Raw genomic sequence first — 26,605 nt, 5'->3', positions numbered from 1 at the left:
GTTGGTCAAATAGCCCTTACACAGCCTGGAGGTGTGTTTTGGGTCATTGACCTGAATGAAAAACAAATGATATAGTCCCACTAAGCGCAAACCAGATGGGATGGCGTATCGCTGCAGAATGCTGTGGTAGCCATGCTGGTTAAGTGTGCCTTGAATTCTAAATAGATCACTGACAGTGTCACCAGCAAAGCACCTCTACACCATCATACCTCCTCCTCCATGCTTCACGGTGGGAACCACACATACGGAGATCCTCCATTCACCTACTCTGTCTCACAAAGAGATGGCGGTTGGAACGAAAAATCTAAAATTTTGACTTTCTTGGCCCAAGCAAGCCTATTCTTCTTATTGCTGTCCTTTCCTGGTGGTTTCTTTGCAGCAATTCGACCATGAAGGCCTGATTCACGCAGTCTCCTCTGAACAGTTGATGTTGAGATGTGTCTGTTACTTGAACTCTGTGAAGCATTTATTTGGACTGCAATCTGAGGTGCAGTTCACTCTAACGAACTTATCCTCTGCAGCAAAGGTAACTCTGGGTCGTTCCTTCCTGTGGCGGTCCTTATGAGAGCCAGTTTCATCATAGCGCTTGATGGTTTTTGCCACTGCACTTGAAGAAACGTTCAAAGTTCTTGAAATGTTGACTGACCTTCATGTCTTAAAGTAATGATGGCTTGTCATTTCTCTTTGCTTATTTGAGCTGTTTTTGCCATAATATGGACTTGGTATTTTACCAAATAGGACTGTCTTCTGTGTACCATCCCAACCTTGTCACAATACAACTGATTGGCTAAAATGCATTAAGAAGGAAAGAACTTCCACAAATTAACTTTTAACAAGGCACACCTCTTAATTGAAATGCATTCCAGCTGACTACTTCATGAAGCTGGTTGAGAGAATGTCAAGAGTGTGCAAAGCTGTCATCAAGGCAAAGGGTGGCTACCTTGAAGAATCTAAAATATATTTTAATTTGTTTAACACTTTTTTGGTTGCTATATGATTCCATATGTGTTATTTCATAGTTGTGATGTTTTCACTGTTATTCTACAATGTAGAAAATAGTCAAAACAAAGAAAAACCCTTGAATGAGTAGGTGTTTCCAAACTTTTGACTGGTACTGGATAATACTATGGTCTCAATACCATGTGAACTGTGACACAGGCATGAGCCATTTAGTCATCTCCTCTCTACTATACAGTTTGTCATCCATATTGTTGTTTCTATGGGTTCACATCCATTCCCATTCATTTCAGTAGGATTACACATGAATAAAATGGCGTTTACTGCAACCAACACATTTCTTATAGAAATGATTTTTAAAATTCAGAGTAATGTTTGTTTTTCACCAAACATCAGTAGTTTATGGAAAAAATATATTTGACACAACACTACAGTTCACATCACCGTTGGCCAGTCTTTTGATTTTGTAACCTCTCCACTCTGTACAAACATGCCTTTCTCTCTATACTTTCACAACTATAAGCATGAATAGAGCAGTGGTGTGGTCATAAATTCATTGGTGGGTGGGCCTGACGAAATGTGGGTGTTGGCAAATTTTGCCATGGGGCAAAGAGAAAATTGTGTAGTTCTGTAGCTAATCTATTCTACACAGTTTGACATGAGGCTGACAGACATTGAGGCTGAGAGAAAATGTTGCTGTTTTAAAGCTAATTTCCTGCATTTATACACATTTTACAATGGGGCAGAGAGGAACATGCAATATTATAGCTCATCATATGCTATTCTACAGTTTGCCATGAGGCTGAGACAACATTTAGCATTTTAAAATCTAAATAAAGCTAAAATATAGGTGTGTTGACTGTGGGAAAGGCACTGGATTATGAGCCGTCTTGTTCGCTAAATGAACAAATTAAATAGGCAGTTGCATATAACCATAGAAGCAGAGTGACATACTGTTTGCTTCAATACAGTCATATTCGTGGCTTATTGGGGGGTGTGGCTTTCAGTTAGTTTTTTTGGCAACCCATCCTGTGAGAGTGAATGTCATTCCAGTTCATCAAATCGGACTAACCCAGTGCACTGCTTGCTGCTTTCAAGTAGTTTTTCTTAAACTCATGACCTAGACTGGTAAAACAAAACAGACTTTGTTCCTAGATCAGATCACATGATCAAGGACAAATGCTTGACACTACATTCTTAGAGAAAAAAAAGGTGCTATCTAGAACCGAAAAGGGTTCTTTGTCCCCATAGGATAACCCTTTTTGGTTCAAGGTAGAACCCTTTTGGTTCCAAATAGAACTGTTTTGGGTTCCATGTAGAACCCTTTCCACAGAGGGTTTTACTTGGAACCCAAAATAGTTCTACCTGGAACCAAAAAGAGTTCTACCTGGAACCAAAAAGGGTGATCCTATGTGGACAGCCAAATAACCCTTTTTTTCTAAGAGTGTACCAGTGTGGATTAGACCGTTTTCTCATAACTTAACCTGAATGAGGTTAGAATAAGAGAGCATGTGTCTTCCCCTCCCCATACGTTGAGGTTAAGGTCTGGGGTTCAAACAGACTGTGTGGCATTCCTGAAATATGTGATCGACACCAGTTTTCCCCCCTTCACCCTCTCTCCTCCATCCCTGTCTCCTGTTCTCCCCTTCTCCCTCTCTCCCCTCTGGGAGTCTACAAAGCCTTTGACACCACTACACAAACCCGGGGGTGTACGCTCCAGCTCCCTCCCTCAATCCGACCATCCAAAAGAGAAAAACACAACAGCTTATCACAGAAGATAAGAAAGCTAGACAGTTATCTGCTGACAACAAACATTGGAACAAACACACATGATGATAAGTTATTTTATTGCCATCGCAGCATTTAGTCATATTTCTACAGATGAATGACATATAGCGCCACAGACAGAATCACATAATTGTAACCTTTTAATCATTATTGTTTTAATTATCACATTCATGATTTTGTGAAATCCTCTACAGACAGCTGTTGAAACACTGTATTCACAGTAACTCTTAACTAGTCTGCTCAAAGTCTTCACAAACAATTGTTTCCAGGCAGAGTTCATTATCTTTATCTAACAGGAGGCAAAGAGCATTTGGTCAGGCTCTTTATTTCCCCAATAAATAAGGGCTATCCATCAGACAAGGCCGGGGCTGGGGTAAGGCTGGAGCAGAGCTTGTATGGGCGTGGCACTGGGCTGATTTCAATAACAGACAACACGCTATCTATTATTGTTGTTTGGGATGTTTGTGGGGAGGGAAGGGCGGTGGATGTGATCTGGAGAGATGGGGGGATAAGAGGATGGTAGGAGGACGGGGAGGGAAAGGTTGGTGTGGGAATGGAAGAGAAGGGAGGAGGAGTGGACTGGCGGAGGGAGGGAGAAAGGGATAAGGGGACGGCACAAGGACAGGGAGGTATTTGATGGCTCAGTGAAGCTTATCCTCCCGTGGGAGACATGATTTAAGTAGGTTTGAAACGTAAACAAAAGGGAAACGGAGAACAAGTGGATGTGAATTGTGAGCCCGGCTTCCCACAGTGGATATAAAGGAGGAAGACTCTGGATTGGAATTGCCTGTGGGATCACAGATCTAGGATCAGCTTAATCTCCCCCAAAACCTAACCTTAGGTCAGTTCAGAGACTATGGGCAACTATATTTGTGTATGTGTGTGTTTCATCATCATCCATGGCCAGGGTGTGTGTGTGTGTGTTATTTATTTAACAAGGCAAGTCAGTTAAGAACAAATTCTTATTTTCAATGATGGCCTACCAGAAGGCAAAAGGCCTCCTGCGAGGACTGGGGCTGGGATTAAAAATAAAATAAAAATATAGGACAAAACACACACCACGAAAAGAGCGACACCATAACACTACATGAAGAGGGACCTAAAACAACAGCATGGCAGCAACACAACAACAACATGGTAGAAACACAACATGGTAGCAGCACAAAACATGGTACAAACATTATTGGGCACAGACAACAGCACAAAGGGCAAGACGGTAGAGACAACAATAATTCACGCGAAGCAGCCACAACTGTCAGTAAGAGTGTCCATCATTGAGTCTTTGAATGAAGAAATAAAACAGTCCAGTTAGAGTGATTTTTGCAGCTCGTTCCAGTCGCTAGCTGCAGCGAACTGAAAAGAGGAGCGACCCAGGGATGCGTGTGCTATGGGGACCTTTAACAGAAGGTGAATAGCAGAACGGGTGGTGTGTGTGAGTGTGTGTCTGTGGGTGTATTTAAATGTGTGAGCGTATTTGCGTGTGCGTGAATTTTTTGGTCGTTACATTTTCCTGGTATTAGTAAAAATGTTTACACCTCACATGTGTTTGGGTTAGTGGTCCTGCTGCTGTGGAAGAGTGACCCTGGAGAGGAGCCACGAGTCATAGTCCTCTCTGGACATCTGGACAACATGCTCCCTGGCTATCTGAAGAGAGGGAGGGAGGGAGAGGGGAAGAGAGAGTTACCACACACAGTTCCAAAGCATAGCACCTTTTAAGAGTGTACTATCTAGAATCTAAAAGGGTTATTTGTCTGTCCCCATTGAAGAACCCTTTTTGGTTCCAGATAGAACTCTTTTGGTTCTAGGTAGAACCTTTTGGGTTACATGTAGAAGCATTTCCACAGAGGGTTCTACATGGAACCAAAAATGGTTCTACCTGTAATCAAAAAGGGTTCTCCTATGCCCAAATGAAAAAATAAAATTTTATACTATGATATACTGTAAATACTTTGGTATTCACTGTAGTGTTTTCGTAGCCTTCACTGGAGTGTTTTTGTGGACTTAAGTCTGCAAAAACACTACAGTGAATACTGTAGTATTTACTGTAGTATACTGTAGTATTTACAGTTAACTATAGTATAAATACTGCAGTAAAATAAAACTAATATATACTATAGTATTTATTGTCGTTTACAGCTTGTAGTATACTGTAGTATTTATTGTAGTGTTTTTGGGGTCATTACTGTAGTATTTACTGTAGTGTTCGTGGGGTCATTACTGTCGCATTTACTATAGTGTTTTTGTTATACTATCTTTGACATAGAAGTGGAGGATTTCTCCTTCATGAAAACTACTGGAGGAATACTAAAATAGCAAATTGTCCAGGTAGGTACAGTAGGACTGGGGTCTGAATGGATAAATCAGCGCTTCTGCTCTTTTCTATTACATGTATGGAACACAATATATGGTCTATACTTGCTAGGTTTCTCACTTATGGATGGCACAAATTGCGATATGTGGGAGGGGAACAGGCAGGGTATATTGCCCCACCCCTCCACACACAACCCTAAGGTAAGCATCTTTATAACCAGTCGGTCTAATTTATCACTCTGAATTCCTGTTATTAACTTATTCCAACTGTTCTGTTCTGGGGCTTAGTGGCCATGAAGGCCGTCATCATCGGTGTGTGTGTGTGTGTGTGTGTGTGCGGAGGGGTAGCAGTCTGTACCTAATCATTAGTCTCAATATGTTGGTTTGGATGGTGGGGGGGAGAGGGATGTTCTGTCTAGTGCAGGGATCATCAACTAGATTCAGCTGCGGGCCAATTGTTTATTGAGCAGATGGTTGGGGGACTGGAACATAATTACGAATAATTTGTAGACTGCAAATTGACCGCAAGAAGCCCAAACAGATATAATATTTGACTAAAACATATTACTTCAAACCTTGCTTACATTTGTATATGAAATACTTGGGAACAGATTTCCCAAATTAAAACCACTCGGAGCTGATATTCTGTTTAAAAATACAATTAAAATAATCTCCAACAAGGAGAAAAAAATGACAAAAATGGGGGGGGTCAAATAAAACCACACGCGGGGCCTCCAGGTGGGGAACCGTGGTCTAGTGTCTAGTTTCCTACAATGTGTCTGGTTGCTGCGCATCACCCAGGTGGGTGCTGAATAATTATTGTGGATGAGGTGAATTCTTGCCTTTACAATGTTAAACACTTTTAAACACTTTAAAAAGCTCTATATAGACAATCCAAATGTAATATGGTATATCAACAGACTCTTTTATTCAAAGCGACTTGTACTTAAACTTTTGCGGCCTGAAAAGGGACTTGAAGCATGGACCATTTGATCAATTAAAATGTAACCATGTCCTAGACAGCCTCCTCTGATTCTGACAATGTTACTTGACCACAATTTGTTCTGTGTTAAACCCCCAAAGCCATGTTTGTTTAGACATCTCTCTGTCCTCAGGTCAATGGGGGTCCAGTTTTCCTTCAACTTCAAAACAACTGATCTGAAGTCAGACACGTAACCATTGCACCACAAGGTCTGGTCATCTAGGACCTGAAGAATGGTACAGTTCAATGCTCTATGAATTGTTTCTTGGGCAAAAAATTATGACTGTAATTGAATTCCTGGTTGTACTATACATGTACTATAAACAGTTAATGAGAATGTATATGTGAGGTAAGTGTGAGGTTACTAAGGACTGGGTGGCACAACAGTACTGCATCGGACTCCAGCGCAGAAGGTTGTGTGTTCACATTGGGGTGGGTGCTATTGAGCTTGAGTGAGACTGGGCCTGCTCTGACAAGCAAAGGAGATTAATTGGCTGCTGAATGAACACAGTTTTGGAGGCCACCGACAGCTCTCTTATGGGAAGATGCATACTCCTCAGTGGTGTAAAGTACTACTTAGATAGTTTTTTGGGGTATCTTCATTTTACTATTTATATTTTTGACAACCTTTACTTTTACTTTTTTTAAACATTTTAAATGAACTACAATTCACTACATTCCTAACAAAAATAATGTACTTTTTTACTCCATTACATTTTCCCTGACACCCAAAAGTACTCGTTACATGATGAATGCTTCAATTTTACTTGAGTAACTTTCTATTAAAGGTATCTATACTTTTACTCAAGTATGACAATTGGGTACTCTTTCCACCACTGAAACTCATTGCTTCCTCTCTCCTCGTCTCATTTTTAAAAACCCATTTGATGAGAAAGCCAGAGGTTCCTCCCATCGGACCTCTTCCTCCAATGGGGTTTGAGAAGGAGATGAGGAGAGCGGATGAGAGGAGGATGACATTAAGATATTCCCTATCTGAGGCAGAGGCATTGCAGTCAGGAAACATGTCTTCAAATAATCTTTTGTACACACACAATTATTTCCCCTTTTTAAAATGTTATACATTGTACGTGGCCCAAGCAGAAATCAAACCCACAACTAGCACCATGTTTAAACCAATTGACCAACCAAGAAACAATGCACTTCATTAAACAAATAAAGCATAATAATGAATTCACTATAAATCCATTATTATTTGATGTGTCCGTACCTCAATGGCAACACAGAGGTCAGGTAGGCAGAGCTCCCAGGGCTGTAGACCCCCCAACATCTTCAGGAAGACATGGGGTCGCACCTTGGGGGTCCGCTCATCTGCGAAGCGGCTGAGTTTCTCCAGAACTCGGCTCACCCCTCTGTCCTGAGACACCTCTGGAGGGAGATTGCTCAGTAGAGAGGATAGCCTGGATGGATAGGATGAAAAATACATACAGTATAAATCATCTATAAATAAACCTGGATTGGACGTAGGGCACATTGTAGAGGAGTTCAATTGATTTCACACAAATGTACAAACTGTTGTGCAAACATTCAAATTGTAGACCAACATGCAAAAACGTGTACACACACATTTACCCATGTATGAGTGCACAGTATCGACTCGAAAAAATAAAGAGATTCACACACTGTATATAAGCTCCCAGTAATTTATTGGGTAAACCCTGAAGAAGGCACAGTTAAAGAAACAAAATGGTAGTTTGAGGCCACCCCAAAAACAAAATGGTAGTTTGAGGCCATCCCACACACAGAAATCCTCCTCCCTCTCATGGTGTAGTGCTAACTTTTTAGGTGCCGGAGAGCAATACAAACATAGCCGCGGGAAGTGGGGATGCCGAGGGTGCTGCAGCGCCCCCTAAAAAAATTAACATTTTCACTAAAGTAGTGCACTGGGCCTTTACTAGCAGACCGATATAGACGTCTGCAGTGCGGGCAAAAATATGGGCAAAGACACAAATTCAATATTTTTCTTGATCAAATAACATGGAAAACAACCACTTTTTGTGAAGTATTAATTTATCATCCTTACAAACCACTTAATGTACATTACTGTATTGTACATAGGCTGGTCATCTAGTTTGTACGTGTAGACTTTCCATCACCATGAAGAAAAACAACACACAATTCAATAATTGAGTACATTGAGACATCAAGTGGTTTGTGATGATACACGACATGGACAAAAGTATGTGGACACCCCTTCAATTTCAATCACACTCGTTGCTGACACGTATATAAAATCGACCACACTTCCATGCAATCTCAATAGACAAACATTGGCAGTATAAATAGGCGACCGTATGTCAATAGTTTTAGGAACAGCAGTAACATCAGGCAGTATTTAGGCTACCAACTGCCTAGCCAGTTGTAGCTCAATCTTGGGTGCAATGATCACGTTCCCGCACTGACTGACTGTGTGGAGGCTCATTGATTTAACGTTGCGTTAGCCTACATGATAGACTTGTAAAGTAATAAAATATATAGCGGTCGGCTATATTAGCCACGACTTACCGTTCTTTGTGCAGCTTTAAATGTCGAACAAAGTTGGAAATTGTTGTGCCTCTGTCTGTAATCTTCTTTCCGCATGTTTTGCAAGTTGCAATCCGTTTTTTGTTGAATCAGCATCGTCTTTATATCTGAAAATAATAATTTGGGGTATCATCTTTCCAAGGGCTCCATCTGAATTCACCCGCCGACGTTCCTCTGCACTGCCACGCACAACTTTTTCTCGGCTGGCACAATTTGATTGGCTGCTGTCCAATTCAAACTGTCATCCGTTAAATGAAGAGTTGATGCGCTGCACACTTTTTTTAATAGCATCATTTTAAATATTTGGGCTTGGGGAGGGAATCAAGTCAGGTCGATTCATAAGGCTCAAGTCCAGTCAAGTCACGAGTCATTCGCGTTAAAGTCAAATTTGTGACTCGAGTCCACACCTCTGACTGTAAGTGCTGTTATGTGAAGTGGAAATGTCTAGCAACGACGGCTCATAACGGGACCGGCGAGTGCTGAAGCATGTAAACATAATCTGTCCTCGGTTGCAACACTCACTACCGAGTTCAAAACTGCCTCTGGAAGCATTGTCAGCACAATAACTGTTTGTCAGGAACTTCATGAAATGGGTTTCCATGGCCAAGCAGTCACACACAAGCCTAAGATCACCGTATGCAATGCCAAGTGTTGGCTGTAATGGTGTAAAGCTTGCTGCCATTGGACTCTGGAGCAGTGAAAATATGTTCTCTGGAGTGATGAATCACGTTTTAATCTTGGTTTGTCGGATGCCAAGAGAACGATACCCACCCCAATGCATAGTGCAAACTGTAGAGTTTGGTGGAGGGTGAATAAGGGTTTGGAGCTTTTTTTAAATTGTTTGTCTAGGCCCCTTAGTTCCAGTGAAGAGAAATCTTAATGCTAAAGCATACAATGACATTCTAGAAGATTCTGTGCTTCCAACTTTGTGGCAACAGTTTGAGGAAGGCCCTTTCCTGTTTTAGCATGACAATGACCCAGAGCACAAAGCGAGGTCCATACAGAAATAGTTTGTTGAGATTGGTGTGGAAGAATTTGACTGGCTTGCACAGAGCTCCTGACCTCAACCCCATCGAACACCTTTGGGATGAACTGGAATGCAGACTGAGAGACAGGCCTAATTGCCCAACATCAGTGTCCGACCTCACTAATGCTCTTGTGGCTGAATGGAAGCAAGTCGCCGCAGCTATGTTCCAATATCTAGTGCAAAGCTTTCCCAGAAGAATGGAGGCTGTTATAGCATCAAAGGGGTGACCAACTCCATACTAATGGCCATGATTTTGGAATGAGATCTAGCAAGTGTCCACATACTTTTGATCATGGAGTGTATGATGTGGCTCAGTTGGTAGAGCATGGCACTTGCAATGCTAGGGTTGTGGGTACAATTCCCATAGGGCTTTAGTACAAACATGTATGTACTGTAATTTGCTCTGGATAAGAGTGTCTATTAAAAAGGAACGGATAAAGCAGTTCATAGTGAAGTTAACATAGAAATAAATTGCATTTGCAAAATGCAAAAAAAAAAAAAGAAACTGGAACAATGTCAAGCAAATATTTTTATATTCCACAAGTATTATCAGATGAACTGCTTTGTACAAATAATTATCAGACTTAAATTATAAATGCTGATAAACACTCAAATCATTACGTGATCTTCCAATTCATTGATTCAGGTTTAATTGAAAGATAAACTGAGGTCCACACTCCAACCAACATATAATGTCCACAGAAGAAGAAGAGGAAGAAGAAGACTACTGAAGGAGGATAGATGACTAGAAACGAACTAGAATTTAATTGTTGGAGTAGTGAACGCACGATTTTGTGTAACTCAAAACGGGTAAAAATTCTACAGATCCAGAAAAAAACGACCTTGTGTATTTCAGGTAAAATAACAACCCAATGTTTATATCCCAGGACAAAGAGTTCAGAGTTTATTTTGATACTTCAATCTGCCTGTCTTGTGGTGATGTACAAATCAACATGTGCACGATAGCGCATGCAGACGCATGCGTGTGCCCGGTCTAGTCAGCATGCTAGGCTTCCACATCCTTATGATGTATATAGTTTCATAAGCGTGACTGCAAGAGACAAGAGAGAGGTCGGAATGTCTGACTGAAATATGGGACAAACCTACCCTTTTCCCCAAAATTTGTGGTGTTTGAATTTGTTGATAAAATGCAGTACATGATTGTTTGTGTGTGGGACAAAGGGGCAAAATGCGGGACTGTTCCACACAATCTGGTACATGTGGTCACCCTAGTCCCCATGCTTGTCTCAAAGCAGTGCAATGGCGCTGTCCCAGGTGCGTAGGCAAGGATGTGCCTGGGTGGACACAGGCCCACCCACTGGGGAAGCAGGCCCTACCAGGCCCACCTAATCAGATTGAGCAAAACCTCCAAAATAATACATTATTAAAAAAATAATAAAGAAATATGCCAAAAATACACTATCGCAGCAGTGCAGAAAACGATTTGTGGCTAGCTCTAGTGATGTCCTTGGTCTCTATTTGACTTCCTAGGGGAAAGATAGGGAAGTGAATTCTATGAAATGGCATCAGACACACTAGTTAGTCACAGGACTTCGTGGCGCAACGGTAGCGCGTCTGACTCCAGATCAGAAGGTTGCGTGTTCAAATCACGTCGGGGTCAAAAGTTTTGTTTGTGAAAACAAACACACATTCCAACATTCCAATCCATGTGATGGGTATTGCAGATGTCATACCACATGTTGTTGTTGCTGCAGTCTGTCTCTGGGGGTTTCATGCCGGTGACCCGTGGGGTCACATGACGAGGGATGAGGTGAGAGTGGGTCACATGACACAGGGCTTGGAACCTCTGGATGCCACTCTCTAGCCTCTTCCTGTGCAGAGAGGGAGTACAGAGAGAAAAGGAAGAGAGAAGAGAGTAGTCATGCAGAGAGGGGGAAAGAGAGACGGGGTGGGCACAGTGAGAGCAAAGAAAGGGAGGGGATATACTGTAATAAGATGCATACAGGAGAGATACTTAATCCTCTGACAACCACATAATTAGATAACAGGGTGCAATGGGGAAATTTAAAATTAGTTATGTTTATATTTAGTTTAGAATGATCAACACAATTTTTAGCATACGGTACCTGGAGTTTCTGTAAAAAACATTTCCAGTGTTGTTTTTGGGACACTCAAGGTGTTTGTTGATGGTCACTAGAGTTGAAGCTGAATGTTTAGGATAAGGGCCTGACCAGAGAAGGCTAGCTAGACATTTTCTCTGCTTCTGTGCGGTCTCCCTGTTGCAAACTAGATAGATTTTTGATTGACTTTACCAATTACTGATATTTTATGTTCACCTATTACAAGTACAATGAATTGCAATTCTTCAGGCATTCCATGACCTGTGACCAAAAACAAGCTACATGTGGACAGTACCAAAACAAAATGATCTAATGATTCTGTCTCTTTGCAGCAAAATCTGCAGAGCTGGGAAGATTGTATCCCCCATATAAATAGCATTCTATTGGATGCAAGAATTTTGTATAATCATTTAAACGGAAAAATTCTAAGTTTTGAATCCGGTGTCATTTTGCATATCAATTCATTAACCATGTGGCATGGAATCGGTACGTCAAAAATGTCTTCCCAACTATTTTCAAATCTATATGGCACGGCTGTCAATTTTTGGGTCCTTAAATGAAACTAGTATACTTTTTTATTTATCACAATTGTCTTTAACCAATTATGTCCTTTATGCAGGGCTGACAGACAAGTTCCTTACCTTTTTCCCCTTGCACTCTCTTCTTCCATTTTTGCAGTAATGCTGCAATTAGTTGGTTGTAATTTTGGGTAGAGCAGACATTTCCATGTGTTTTTGTTAGCTGCATGTGTGACATAACTCCCCCTATTTATGATATAATTTACGAAGATTTTAAAAAAGTCAATTAGTATATTTGAGTTTAACCACAATATTTGTTGTATTATTTGTTTTGTGTTTTCTGGTGGATTAAATTTAAATTGCAAACAACTTTCCAAATAGCGATATTTGGGAGATTATTTTCTTTTCAAATAACTGAAAGTGAGAGGTTGTAATCTGAATAAAGGGGAAAAGGGCCATTCTTGAACATAGGGTGAGACATTCATAGTGTTTTTGCTAGAGAACCAGTTTGGATTTAAGTATTACTTTTATATGACTGAAGCCTTTAGTGAGAAGTCTAATGCTTTAATATTTAATCATTTCTGCCCTCAGAATTCATATTCATTATATAAATAGGCCCAATTAACTTTGTCTGGCTTGCCGTTCCAAATAAAATGGAATATTGTTTTCTCATATAATAAAAAAAAAAGTTTGCTATGTGTAGGCAAGACCATAAGCAAATAGGTAAACTGGGATATGACTAAAAAGTTAATCAGGGTGATTTATCCACAAATAGACAGGTATTTACCTTTCCATGGTAGCAATATCTTATCTATTTTTGCTAACTTTCTAAAAAAATGTATTGGAGTGAGATTATTTATTTATTTCGGGATATGTATACCAAGTATATCCACATCACCATCAGACCATTTTATAGGTAAACTACACGGTAATGTAAAACTTGTATTTTTTTAGTGATCCAATACGTAATATATATTTAAACATCGAAAGGCGACTGGGAATATGGCCGAATACAAACAGTGTAGTTATTCCCTACGCAAGGCAATCAAACAAGCTAAATGTGGGTATAGAGTGGAATCGCAATTCAACGGCTCAGACACGAGACACATGTGGCAGGGTCTACAGACAATCACAGACTACAAAAGGAAAACCAGCCACGTCACGGACACCGACGTCTTGCTCCCAGACAAACTAAACACCTTCTTTGCCCGCTTTGAGGATAAATACAGTGCCACCGACACGGCCCGCTACCAAGGACTGTGGGCGCTCCTCCTCCGTGGCCGACGTGAGTAAGACATTTAAACGTGTTAACCCTCGCAAGGCTGCCGGCCCAGACGGCATACCTAGCCGTGTTCTCAGAGCATGTGCAGACCAGCTGGCTGGTGTGTTTACGGACATATTCAATCTCTCCCTATCCCAGTCTGTTGTCCCCACATGCAAGATGGCCACCATTGTTCCTGTACCCAAGAATGCAAAGGTAACTGAATGCCCCGTAGCACTCACTTCTGTCATCATGAAGTTCTTTGAAAGACTAGGTAAGGATAATATCACCTCCACCTTACCTGTCACCCTAGACCCACTTCAATTTGCTTACTGCCCCAATAGGTTCACAGACGATGCAATCGCCATAACACTTCCCTATCCCATCTGGACAAGAGGAATACCTATGTAAGAATGCTGTTCATTGACTACAGCTCAGCATTCAACACCATAGTACCTTCCAAGCTCATCATTAAGCTTGAGGCCCTGGGTCTCAACCCTGCCCTGCGCAATTAGGTCCTGGACTTCTTGACGGGCCACCCCCCAGTTGGTGAAGGTAGGAAACAACATCTCCACTTTGCTGATCCTCAACACTGGGTTCCCACAAGGGTGCATGCTCAGCCCCCTCCTGTAGTCCCTGTTCACCCATGACTGCGTGGTCATGCACGCCTCCAACTCAAATCATCAAGTTTGCAGACGACACAACGGTAGTAGGCTTGATTACCAACAACGAATAGACAGCCTACAGGGAGGAGGTGAGGGCCCTCGGAGTGTGGTGTCAGGAAAATAACCTCTCACTCATCATCAACAAAACAAAGGAGATGATTGTGGACTTCAGGAAACAGCAGAGGGAGCATCCCCCATCCACATCGACCATACAGCAGTGGAGAAGGTGGAAAGATTTACGTTTCTCGGCGTACACATCACGGACAAACTGAAATGGTCCACGCACACAGAGAGTGTGGTGAAGAAGGCGCAACATCACCTGAAGAAATTTGTCTTGTCACCTAAAACCCTCAAACCTTTACAGATGCACAATTGAGAGTATCCTGTCGGGCTGTATCACCGCCTGGTATGGCAACTGCACCGGCAAACAACCTATACCACTCTATTATTGCTCATCCATATATTTATATATTCTTATTCCTTTACTTAGATTTGTGTGTATTTGGTATCTGTTGTGGAATTGTTAGATATTACTGCACTGTCAGAACTAGAAGCGCAAGCATTTCACTACACTCACAATAACATCTGCTTACGATGTTTATGTGACCAATAACATTTGATTTATAGTACACTTATCATTATTAGGTTGTCTGCTTCTTTCCCCAGAGAAAGACGTGGGCAAATTCTATGAAACGGTCTCATACTGCCTGGTTAGTTACCTATGACCTTGTGGTGTGGTTGTTCAGAGACCAACTCACCTCATTGGACATATTTAGCAGATACGCTTATCCACAGCAACTTACAGTAGATGACTGCATACATTTTAAATCTTTGTTTGTACTGGTCCCCCGTGGAAATCAAACCCACAATCCTGGCATTACAAGTGCCATGCTCTACCAACTGAGCCACATGGGACTAGTGCTGGTAAGAGCAGGCCCAGTTTTCATTCATGCTTAAAAACATTAATCCTGACATGATTTGAATGCGCAACTTTCTGAGCTGGAGTCCGACGCATTACTGTTGCGCCACAAGGTCCTACGTAAGTAGACTGCTTGATATCCTACTTCTGGGAATGAGAAACTGAACACCATGTGAGGATCAGAACTTCGAGAGGCCTGATAGCTCTGGTAGCACACCACCAGATTTTGTGGTGCAACAGTAGCGTGTCTGACTCCAGATCGCAAGGTTGCGTGTTCAAATCATGTCATGGTCAATGCTTTTGAGACTAAAAACTAACCAGCACTAGCGATTAATTGGTCATTGAACAAACATGGCTTTAGAAGACAACTCAGGCAGGCCTCCCTCTGAGGAAGAAGGACAAAAGTCAGATTGGAGCTCCCGAGGAGCGCAGCGGTCTAAGGCGCGGTATCTCAGTGCAAGAGGTGTCACTACAGTCCCTGGTTTGAATCCAGGCTGTATCACATCTGGTTGTGATTGGGAGTCCCATAGGGCGGTGCATAATTGGCAGGGGTAGACTCATTGTAAATAAGAATTTGTTCTTAACTGACTTGCCTAGTTAAACTAATATAAACTTTTGTGGAGGTGAGTTGTTGTGACCAGATCTAGACGGTCAGAGAGGGGATAGTCACCTGGCATTGTGGTCCAGATTGTCACTGAAGATCTGGGCCAGCTCCTCTGCTCTCTCCTCATAGGCTGTCCTCATATCCCACAGCATGGACCTCTTACTGCTGATCAACTCACTGGTGGCTGACAGAGGCTTGGCAGGACAACTATACAGAGAGAGAGAGAAAAAATAGAATTACTTGAAACATTGGGACACATATTTCCCTCAGATTACACAGATCCACAAAGAATTTGAAAACAAATATATACATATTTGATTACAAATATTTGATAATCTCCCATATCTATTGGGTGAAATATGTGCAATCACAGCAGCAGAATTTGTGACCTGTTGCCACAACAAAAGGGCAGCCAGTGAGAACAAACATTGTAAATACAACCTATATTTATGTTGATTTATTTTCCCTTTTGTACTTGTATATAGACATAATACGACATTTGAAATGTCTTTACTATTTTGGAACTTTTGTGTAAAGTGTAATGTTTACTGTTCATTTTTTATTGTTGATTTCACTTCTGTTAATGATCTATTCCACTTGCTTTGGCAGTGTAAACATATGTTTCCCATGTCAATAAAGCCTTTAAATTGAATTGAGAGACAGAATGACTTTGCAATACAAAAACATCACATGTACACTGCATTCGGAAAGTATTTAGACCCCTTGTCTTTTTCCACATTTTGTTACATTACAGCTTTATTCTAAAATGTATTAAATAGTTCTATTTTGTCATCATATTAAACACAATACCCCATAAGGACAATGTCCCATAAGGACATTTTTTCAAATGTATAAAAAAAAAAAAAAGGGAAATATCACATTTACATAAGTATTCAGACCCTTTACTCAGTACTTTGTTGAAGCACCTTTGGCAGCGATTACAGCCTCGAGTCTTCTTGGGTAGCGTGGCACACCTGTATTTAGGGAGTTTCTCCCATTATTGTCTGCAGATCATCTCAAGCTCTCTCAGGTTGGATGGGGAGCGTCGCTGCACAGCTATTTTCACGTCTCTCCAGAGATGTTCAATTGTGTTCTGGCTGGGTCGCTCAAGGATATTCAGAGACTTGTCCCGAAGCCCCTCCTGTGTTGTCTTGGCTGTGTGTGCTTAGGGTCATCGTCCTGTTAGAAGGTGAACCCTTGCCCCAGACTGAGGTCCAGAGCGCTCTGGAGCAGGTTTTCATCAAGGATCTCTCTGTACTTTGCTCCGTTCATCTTACCCTTGATCCTGACTAGTCTCATGCCAGGTTTCCTCCAGACATGGCGCTTGGCAATCAGGCCAAAGAGTTCAATCTTGGTTTCATCAGACCAGAGAATCTTGTTTCTCATGGTCTGAGAGTCCTTTAGGTGCCTTTTGGCAAACTCCAAGTGGGCGGTCATGTGCCTTTTACTGAGGAGTGGCTTCCGTCTGGCCACTCTACCATAAAGGCCTGATTGGTGGAGTGCTGCAGAGATGGTTGTCCTCCTAGAAGGTTTTCCCATCTCCAAAGAGGAACAATGGAGCTCTGTCAGTGATCATCATCACCTCCCTGACCATGATTCTTCGTTACCTCCCTGACCAAGGCCCTTCTCCCCCGATTGCTCAGTTTGGCCAGGCGTTCAGCTGTAGGCAGAGTCTTGGTGGTTCCAAACTTCTTCCATTTAAGAATGATGGAGGCCACTGTGTTCTTGGGGACCTTCAATGCTTCAGACATTGTTTGGTACCCTTCTCCAGATCTGTGCCTCGACACACAATTCCTTCGACCTCATGGCTTGGTTTTTTGCTTTGACATGCACTGTCAACTGTGTGTGTGCCTTTCCAAATCATGTCCAATCACTTGAATTTACCACAGGTGGACTCCAATCAAGTTGTAGAAACATCTCAAGGTTGATCAATGGAAACAGGATGCACCTGAGCTCAATTTCGACCCTCATAGCAAAGGGTCTGAATGCTTATGTAAATAAGGTATTTCTGTTTTTGTTTAAATGTGAATTTAAAAAAAAAGTTGTGTGTAGATTGATGAGGGAAAAAATACATTTCTTCCATTTTAGAATAAGGCTGTAACGTAACAAAATGTAGAAGAAGTCAAGGGGTCTGAATACTTTCTGAATGCACTGAAATTACACACAATGCAGGGAAACTTTATATACTGTATATGTCTTTTTTTTATACAATACCATGATTGATAGATTGATTGACTGATTGAGTTGTTGTGACTAGAGCTAGATAGACAGTGGCTTTAGCAGGACAACTATACACAGAGACAGAGACAAGGCTTGTTTTCAATACAACACAGTTACACTCAATACAATATGATACTCAATGTAATGCAGTATAGTAAAATAGTGTAGGCAACATTTTCTGTCTGCAAAATAGCTCTTACTCGCTAACCTGACCTACTTGACCTCTTCTGGTGCAAAGCGCCTCAACTTTCAAAACGGAAAAGTTCCCAAAACAAACTTAACATTTAAAACAGACAGGGCAGGACAGAACTTATTTTTTATTCTGCAGCTGGTAGAACGGTAGAAAAGTAGTAGTAATTTGAGTTTAGGTGTAGCAAGCCAACCTTTTGGGTCTTGGTGTGTCTTTGGTCTTGGGGCGTGTTGTGTTGTCCCCTCTCTGAGGGGTGGATTGGGTAGGTGGCCTGTTGTGTGAGGGAACAAATCCGTTACTATTTAGTTAGGGCGTATAGTTAGTTAGGGCGTTTACATATTAGATCACCCTCTCACCCTGGGGTCTGGAGTTAACAAATGGGGTTGAAAGTCTGCGTGGAAATGCAAATGTTTCATTGCTAACCTGGTCACCATTGGGTCGGCATGACATGATAATGCTTTTACTCAGTCAACATCATGTAATCATCCACTAGCTCAATTCCAACACACACAGCCATTTATGAATTTGTTAATTCCAGAGATAACTTGTCTTGGTACCCCTTTAATCTATTGCTGAGTAAAGGAGAAGAGAGGAGCAGGAGAGTAAGGGATGAAAGCGGAAAGAGAAAATCCAGAGGAGTAGTGACCAGAAAGGGGAGTGGAATGTGGCTAGGCCTAGGGGGACGTTACCGGTATCCGACAGTCAAAGTGCCGTCGCCATGAATCTGCTCTGGATCACCGAAGTCTTTGGTGACACTCTGGTGGACTTCATCCATCAGCTTCTGAAGGTCTGGGCGGAGAGGCAGTAAACATGAACAGTGACAACATTATAAGGACAACGTTTTGTTCTTCTCTCTGTAGCCTAAAGGACTCACGTCTCACAGGTGTCACCGCTAAAGGGTTATCTTTGTTTTTTTTTTAGAGACGATTCAACAAAGAAATTATTTACTTTTTTTAAAGGAGCAAAATCATAAAGTCGAATAGTAGGCTATTTAATGAGAAAATCAAAAGTTGTGTCCCACAGTTCAGAGTAATTGCCAGAAGGACTTGCCAGAGGATGGCACTTACAATGCCAGGGTTGTGGGTGCAATTCCCACAGGGGACCTGTATTAAAATGTATGCACTCTGGATAAGAGTGTCTACTAAATGACTAAAATGTAAATGTCAGGAGAGTAGAGTTTTATGAGACAAAAATTATCCCCTAGCTCCCTCTGCTGTTCAGATGCAGTAATGAATTCAAAGTCAGTTCAGATGAACAGAGATTGTTGGCTACAGAACAAGATCTCTTTGAAACACACTATGGTGGAATACATCACAGGTGACACACATAAAATGACATTGCACTAAATCTTCATAAAGCACTCGAATAGAATGGAATACATTAATCAAAATATGAAAATACACCAACTAGAATTATGCAATTTATATTATGTGAGACAAAATTAATCACGTGGTGATTAATGTGCTTAGATACCTCATAGGAAAAACCCCACCATAAAACACACCGTCAAAAATGATAATAGCCAATCATTGTAACCAATTGTTCTGGCTTTAGATTTAATATAATTTTATAATTAGCTCATAATTTAAATGTATTATCTTTTATGAAAATATTCAAATGTTGATTCCTTTTTCATCAAAGAGTTTTTAAAATGAAAAAAAGAAAGTCCCTCCCTTCACCCTAGAATTCAGGACGCATTCTTCATTTTTTTTTTTTTCAGGTAGAAATGTGCCTTGGGGCGGGCGGAGTGAGTGAGCTCAGCTGAATATCTCTGGTGCCCAATTTCTGGATTTGAGGCATAACTCTGTGGATTATGGAGAAGAGCAGTTAATTGCTTTAACCTATGAGGAGTAGGGGGAGCGGGGGGGTTACGACAACGAACTAATGATGACTCGGGCAAACAAAACTAGTCTTTCGTCAGAATGTGATAACGAAGCATATAACGAAGGCTCTGATCGCTCTTGGATAGATCCGTTGACTAACTATCCTCCAGATTTGATGCAAAGCACTCTGGGAAGCCAGAGCTGGAGAGTAGTGAGGAAGGCTTTAGCTAGCCGTCCAGCTAGCGGGCCCTTTAGTGACCTGACTACAGTGACCAGGGTAGAAAGCAGCAGTGTTGTGTTGGGCTTCATTGCTGGAACAGCATTGGGAGGAAATCAACCCAAAGGAACCAACGCAAAGCTCTGGCATGCGCAATACAGACAAGTCTGGAGGCTTTCTCTCTCTCACTTCTGACTCCTATACTGCATCTGAAATGGTGCTCTATTCCCTACATAGCGCACTACATTTGACAAGAGCCCAATGTGCCCTACAGAGGGATTTGGGTGCCATATCAGATGCAGTGTAAGAGTCAGAAGTGACGTGTTGTACGAGGAAAACATTCCTTCAAAAACAAACATTTCACTTTGAGCCCAGGGTGTGTGTCATATCACGATCACGTCAGAAGGAAGAGCTGTTCCTATGACAACGGGATCCGGGTGTTTGGGTTCTGTGTGTAGATGTGTGTGTATGGGGGGGTCTTTGGGTTCCGTGCGCACGCCGCAGATGTTCCTGCAGAGTGACAGGGCTGATGGGAAACAGATAGGGCTCATTCTGGCTCCAAAAATGCAGAACCAGATGACCTGGAGTAACGAGCGGGCCCCGGCACACATGTCACCTAGTCTCTCGCACGCACACACACACACACACACACACTGAGCTGACAGAGAGCTCCAAAGAGGAGCCAGAATATAACACACAGAAAGATGAGGAGAGAGGCGTTTGCTCCACAAAACAACCCCATTGAACACAGACACAACCTTCACACACACTACCCCTCAGGTTTCACCATATTGCACCCCTTTTTAACCACAGAGACCCCTCTGAATATTACATACAAGACTATTTACTTACACTCTGACATGGGCAGCTCTGTCTCGGAGTCCCCTCCTGCTCCTGGTTGCTCCGCACTATCCTGGCTGGCTCCAGTGGCAGTCACTATAGCTCCAGTTAATGTAGCTCCAGTGTCTTCTATCCCAGGGCCCAGGGAGGACAGGCTGCCCAGAAGGGTAGGGGTGGTGAGGGCTGAGGAGGAGGCTACGCTCAGGGAGGACCCCTTCAACAGGTACAGACGACCAGAGGAGGAGCGGGAGGGCCTGGAGCCTGTTCTACGTGGCTGGGGGATGAGGTGAGAAGGAGGTGTCAGAGGGGATTTCTATGCATAGATTTTCATAAAAGCGCACCTAGAGCCTTGCATATGCACAGGCACACAGAGACTCACGTACATACACAGACAGACAGGCATGCAGGCAAGCAGACACACACACAAACACATATCTCCTTGGCTGAGGACATAGAGTATGAGGATTTGCAGAGGAAACACGTATCTCCCTTTCCTCTCTCCACCTCTTTTTCTCTCTCCCCTGTGCCCTTCCCTCTCTCCAGCCTGTCTATCAGTGTGTGTGTGTGTGTGTGTGTGTGTGAGAGCAGGAGATGAGAGGAGCACAAGACTTCAGCTGCAACAGCTCACAGCTCTCCTAATGTCCTCTACTGCCACAGACACACACAGGCAAGCATCCCCAAGGAGTGTGTATGTGTCTGGCTGGAAGTGTGTATGTGTCTGGCTGTGTGCGTGTGTGAGTGTGCGACAAATGTCTATGTATGTGTGTGTGTTGTACGGCTTGTTTTGCCTCCTCTGAGCAGGTAATATGACTTTAAGTGACAACCCTTTTAAGGACACAACCCCAGAATTAAACTCAAGAGGTGGATAGGCATAGAGAGATAAAAGAAAAGACAAAGAAGACCTTTTGCAGAGACACAAACTGGTCCCATTTGGTCTCTATGGCTCTCTCTTTATTCAGGGTCTTTAGGGTGGTTTTTCCTTGGCCAGGGTCCCTGGGTAACAGGAAAAAATACGTGTTTAGCGGGGTTGGGTGTGTGTGAGTTGAGACACATTCATCACACCGCAACATTCCTTGTCCCCACCACCCAGCCTTGGAGTGGGGACAAAGAGAGAGGCATGCACACAATACGCAGCCTTGGAATGGCAAGACCCTGACCATTATACAAATCATAATTCACTACCTTGATTTTTTAAAATCACTGCACACACATGGTACATCCAGGTTGTGAAGGTAGGAAACATCATCTCCACTGATCCTTTTTTTATTTTACCTTTATTTAACTAGGCAAGTCAGTTAAGAACAAATTCTTACTTTCAATGATGGCCTAGGAACAGTGGGTTAACTGCCTTGTTCAGGGGCAGAACGACAGATTTTTTCCTTGTCAGCTCAGGGATTCGATCTTGCAACCTTTACTAGTTACTAATCCAACACTCTAACCACTCGGCTACCTGGGGCCCCACAAGGGTGTGTGCTCAGTCTCCACCTGTACTCCCTTGAAAGAAAATGTGCTTTTCTTTAAAAAACAAGGACATTTCTAAGTGACCCCAAACTTTTGAACGGTAGTGTACATATCTGGCATTACTCGAATGTATATACTCTATTCTATACTATTCTACGGTATCTTAGTCACTTAATGTTTACATATCTGGCATTGCTCATCTCATGTGGATATACCGTTTTCTCTACGGTATCTCATTCAACTTAAGGATGTTTACATATCTTGCGTTACTCATCTCATATGCATATACTGTTTTCTATACTATTCTACTGTGTCTTAGTCCGTTCCACTCTGACATCGCTCGTCCATATGTATATAGTCTTAATTCTGAACAAGGCAGTTAACCCACTGTTCCCTGGTAGGCTGTCATAGTAAATAATAATTTGTTCTTAACTCACTTACCTAGTATAATAAAAAATGATTGGTTGTGTAATTTGTTAGATATTATGCACTGTCGGAGCTAGAAACACAAACATTTCGCTACATCTGCTAATCACGTGTATGCGACCAATAAAAGTTGATTTGATGGAAACCACTGTAGAACTATAATAACCTTGTGATGTGATTTCAGTCTCTCTCTGTAATACGTCTACTGTATAACTTCTCCCATAAAGCTTAAACTGATAGGAAATGTGATTCAGAGCAGAGTCAGTGAGGACGGAAGGGCCTCAAGGCAGTTACTTGCAATACTCCGAGGAGCGCTTTTGTGACATACTGTTTTCTGCCTTCCATCCCTCTCCGCTCCCTCCTCTTTTCCTTCCTTTCCCATCACTAATTCAACACTTCCAGAGAGAGAGATGGGTGATGATTTCCTAATACATTCTACCCAGCCCCATTGTGAGAGCAGAGCACAGAGACGGCGCTTTATACATTTCCTGAATCCATCCATTCTGCCTCTCAGTGTCTCGTCTGACACCTTCAGAAGCAGAGCATTCAAATCGTTAGCTTTTCAGGCTACTCATTCCCACTTCCATATTAGGAAAGAGAGACAAATATAGAGGGATTGAAAATGTGAAAAGAAGAAAAAGAGGCGAGAACAGATGGGAAGGCTGCAGTCAGAGCAAGATAGTGAACGATGAAAAAAAGAGTGAGTGGAAGAGAAAGTGTCAGAGAGAGAAAATGAGATTGAGAGAGAGAGGAAGAAATGTATATCCTCGGTGTATCATGATAATAGTATTGTCAGTGAAAGGAATGGATATGGTTATGACAGTGGGTTTGAGTTTATGGTTATGCAGCTTGGTGCTGTACAGCATGGCAGAGTAGGGTGGGTTTTCTCCTCAATCTCTGTCTCCTCCCTTCCTGTGTTGGGTCAGTATCAGGGGAGGTATATCGTGAACCTGAGGGGACGTGGAGATAGAGGAATGTAATCTCCTCCCTCTGCTCTACCCCCCGAGGGTTTGGTTTATAGTTCATTTACCACTGTCTGTCTGCCTCAGCCCCAGGCTTCCTGTATGAACCACACTCATGTCTGAGCCTCTGTTCCAATATCCTTACTAGCATCGCGCCTACTGTAGAATGAAACAATTTATTGGGCATTCTAAGTGATAAACTTCTGTCCCCAAAAAAATCCTTTACCCCAGGATACTTCAACGGGTGACTATCCTGGGGGAAAAGGGCTCTGATGAAGGCGATTCATGCCGAAACGTAGCCGATTGTTTTCTTGTCCTGTCAATAAATCTGATGTATGCAGCAACATAGTGCTCCTTTTTCTTGATTGTCCTGGATAGTCAACAGTTGTAGTATCCTGTGGTAAGCAATGTTTTGGGGATTTTCAAGTCCCTCAGTCGGGCACCTGATTTCCCCTTTTCTTTTAAGATGGGCTGAAGCACGTTTGGGTATGCCTTCTTTCCATTGATATGCTACTGTAACATAGCCTGTGTCTCTACAGCCTGAAGTGAACGGTGGCTCTGAGGCTGACTCAGGTGATTGGGATATGTTACAGATGCCGTGTGTTGTGTTGGTGAACTGAAACACAACATACTGCCCTGCTCTACTCTGGTTGGGGTCAAGAGTTAACAGTGTTAATGGGTTGAGTAGGTTACTTTCAAAATGTAATCTGTTACAGTTACTAGTTACCTGTCCAAAATTGTAACCGGTAATGTAGTTTTTGGATTACCCAAACTCAGTAACATACTCTGATTACTTTTTTGATTACTTTCCCCTTAAGGGGCATCTGAAGAAGACAAAAAGGATCCATCAAATGCATTTGGTGTGCCATCATAGTTGTGACCAGACTCGCTCAGGTGGAACAAACTTAAATTTGTGCTTTTTTTACATGTTGAATTAAATGCCATTGAGAAAACAGAAATGTGTCATAATGTATTTTTTCACAAGCATCCTTTCTGAATTTAAAAGTAAGCCAATCATCTAGTTTTTCAAAAATATCTCTAATCTGATTACAATATTTTTGCTGGAAACGTAACTGATTACAGTTACAGTTTTATGGGTAATCAGACAACATGTGATCAGTTACTCTCCAACCCTGGTCAAAACTGTGATTCAGTCCTGGCCTCTGCCCTTTCACTATGTAGCAGCAACACAATAGCTAACCCAACCCAAGCTGCATGTGGTCCATAAAACTACCTTACTTGAGATCCCAGCAGGACGTGACTGGTCCAGCTCTCCCGGTCCTGTCCAGAGTCAGTGCCTCCAGCAACCAGTTCAGACAGCACAGCTGGCGGAATATGGGCCCTCTAAAAGAACAAGAACAATGCTTACAGTGCATGCAGAAGTCCTGAGAGGAAAGGTTATTATAGTTTTTTGTTTTTATTTTCCTTTTTTATATCTATTAGTCTTTCAATTTTGTCATTTGAAATTCAGTTTAGTTTCAGTAAGTTTTCAGACCTGATTTGCTCGTTTTATGTCACGCCCTGATCTGTTTCACCTGTCCTTGTGCTTGTCTCCACCCCCCTCCAGGTGTCACCCATTTTCCCCACTTATCCCCTGTGTATTTATACCTGTGTTCTATGTTTGTCTGTTGCCAGTTCATCTTGTTTGTTCAAGTCAACCAGCGGTTTGTCTCAGCGCCTGCTTTTCCCCAGTCTCTCTTTTTCGCGTCCTCCTGGTTTTGACCCTTGCCTGTCCTGACTCTGAGCCTGCCTGCCGTCCTATGCCTTGGCCCCACTACTCTGGATTATCGACCCCTGCCCGCCTTGACCTGTCGTTTGCCTGCCCCTGCTACAATAAACATTGTTACTTCAATAGTCTGCACTTGGGTCTTACCTGAAACCTGATAGTATTATTGAGTTTTAGTTTCATAAACTATTCATATTTTGTTTTTATATTACACTACATGGCCAAAAGTATGTGGATACTTGCTCATCAAACTTCTCACTCCAAATTCATGGGCATTAATATGGTATTGGTCCCCACTTTCCTGCTATAACAGCCCACCCTTTTCTGGGAAGGCTTTCCGCTAGATGTTGGAAAATTTCTGCGGGGACTGTTGGGAAAATTATGATTAAATGACTGAACAAATCATTTCAAATGGAACTGTAACTAAGTAAACTTATACTCTGTTTTATTATATCTGATTAACAATATGAGTTCATAAGAAGGGATTGTGTGACACAGACAAGGAGTAATTAAAGTTAATGAACACCATTCCAACTGGGAAGAAAGGAATGGTCTGTGGATTAGGTAAACAGATAATGTAGTTAACCTATGGTTGAACTGACGAAACTGAGCTCTGGGGTTTTTAGATAAGGAAGTGAGTGCATTCCTAGGGTTTCTGTTAATTAGAACTGTCAGCTAAGTGGTGATCGATAATGTTGGGGGGTCAAAAGTTAATTCAGTTATGTTGTGTGACCTGTGAGTGTGTTAGTAAGTTAGAATGAACCATTAACCTCACTTGGTCCCGGTCGAGAGGAGGGTATTATGTTAAGCCATGAAATGACGTCATGTTATTGTATATAAACTGTTGCTCGTGGTAAAGTGGCAGCGGCTCCGAGCGTTACCTATTATTGAAATGGCTGATCTCCGTCTGTTTTATGCAAACAAGAATCTTACAAATTCTCATAAAATAGATTAAGGGTTTTCAATTAATGAAAACACAATGGCATAATTAAATTACAGTAACAGGGACTTGCTTCTATTCAGCCACAACAGCATTAGTGAGGTTGGGCGCTGATGTTGGGCGATTAGGCCTGGCTCACAGTCGGCG

The 26,605-nt window shown here is 42.1% G+C and overlaps 1 protein-coding gene and 1 non-coding gene across 2 annotated transcripts in view; one reads left to right on the top strand and one right to left on the bottom strand.

The window, feature by feature from the left end:
• Positions 1 to 2,802: 2,802 nt before the first annotated feature.
• The window catches only part of LOC115111076 (coiled-coil domain-containing protein 60), a 43,549-nt gene continuing 19,746 nt past the window's right edge, over positions 2,803 to 26,605 (bottom strand). The window contains exons 5-13 of the mRNA XM_029636962.2: positions 25,032 to 25,136; positions 21,846 to 21,936; positions 20,956 to 21,217; positions 18,753 to 18,852; positions 18,257 to 18,334; positions 15,720 to 15,860; positions 11,300 to 11,437; positions 7,266 to 7,455; positions 2,803 to 4,389 (exon numbers count right to left, since the gene is read on the bottom strand). Of these exons, the coding sequence (XP_029492822.2) occupies positions 4,297 to 4,389; positions 7,266 to 7,455; positions 11,300 to 11,437; positions 15,720 to 15,860; positions 18,257 to 18,334; positions 18,753 to 18,852; positions 20,956 to 21,217; positions 21,846 to 21,936; positions 25,032 to 25,136 (1,198 nt within the window). The 3' untranslated portion in view covers positions 2,803 to 4,296. The remainder of the gene's footprint in view (positions 4,390 to 7,265; positions 7,456 to 11,299; positions 11,438 to 15,719; positions 15,861 to 18,256; positions 18,335 to 18,752; positions 18,853 to 20,955; positions 21,218 to 21,845; positions 21,937 to 25,031; positions 25,137 to 26,605) is intronic.
• On the top strand, positions 11,155 to 11,226 carry trnaw-cca (transfer RNA tryptophan (anticodon CCA)). Its single transcript has one exon. It is a non-coding gene; the product is annotated as a tRNA-Trp (tRNA).

This window comes from Oncorhynchus nerka, linkage group LG27 (assembly GCF_034236695.1).
Source record: "Oncorhynchus nerka isolate Pitt River linkage group LG27, Oner_Uvic_2.0, whole genome shotgun sequence".
Classification (NCBI taxonomy): domain Eukaryota; kingdom Metazoa; phylum Chordata; class Actinopteri; order Salmoniformes; family Salmonidae; genus Oncorhynchus; species Oncorhynchus nerka.
The sequence above is the reverse complement of the archived record's forward strand: the minus strand, read 5'-3'. Positions and strand labels throughout refer to the sequence as shown.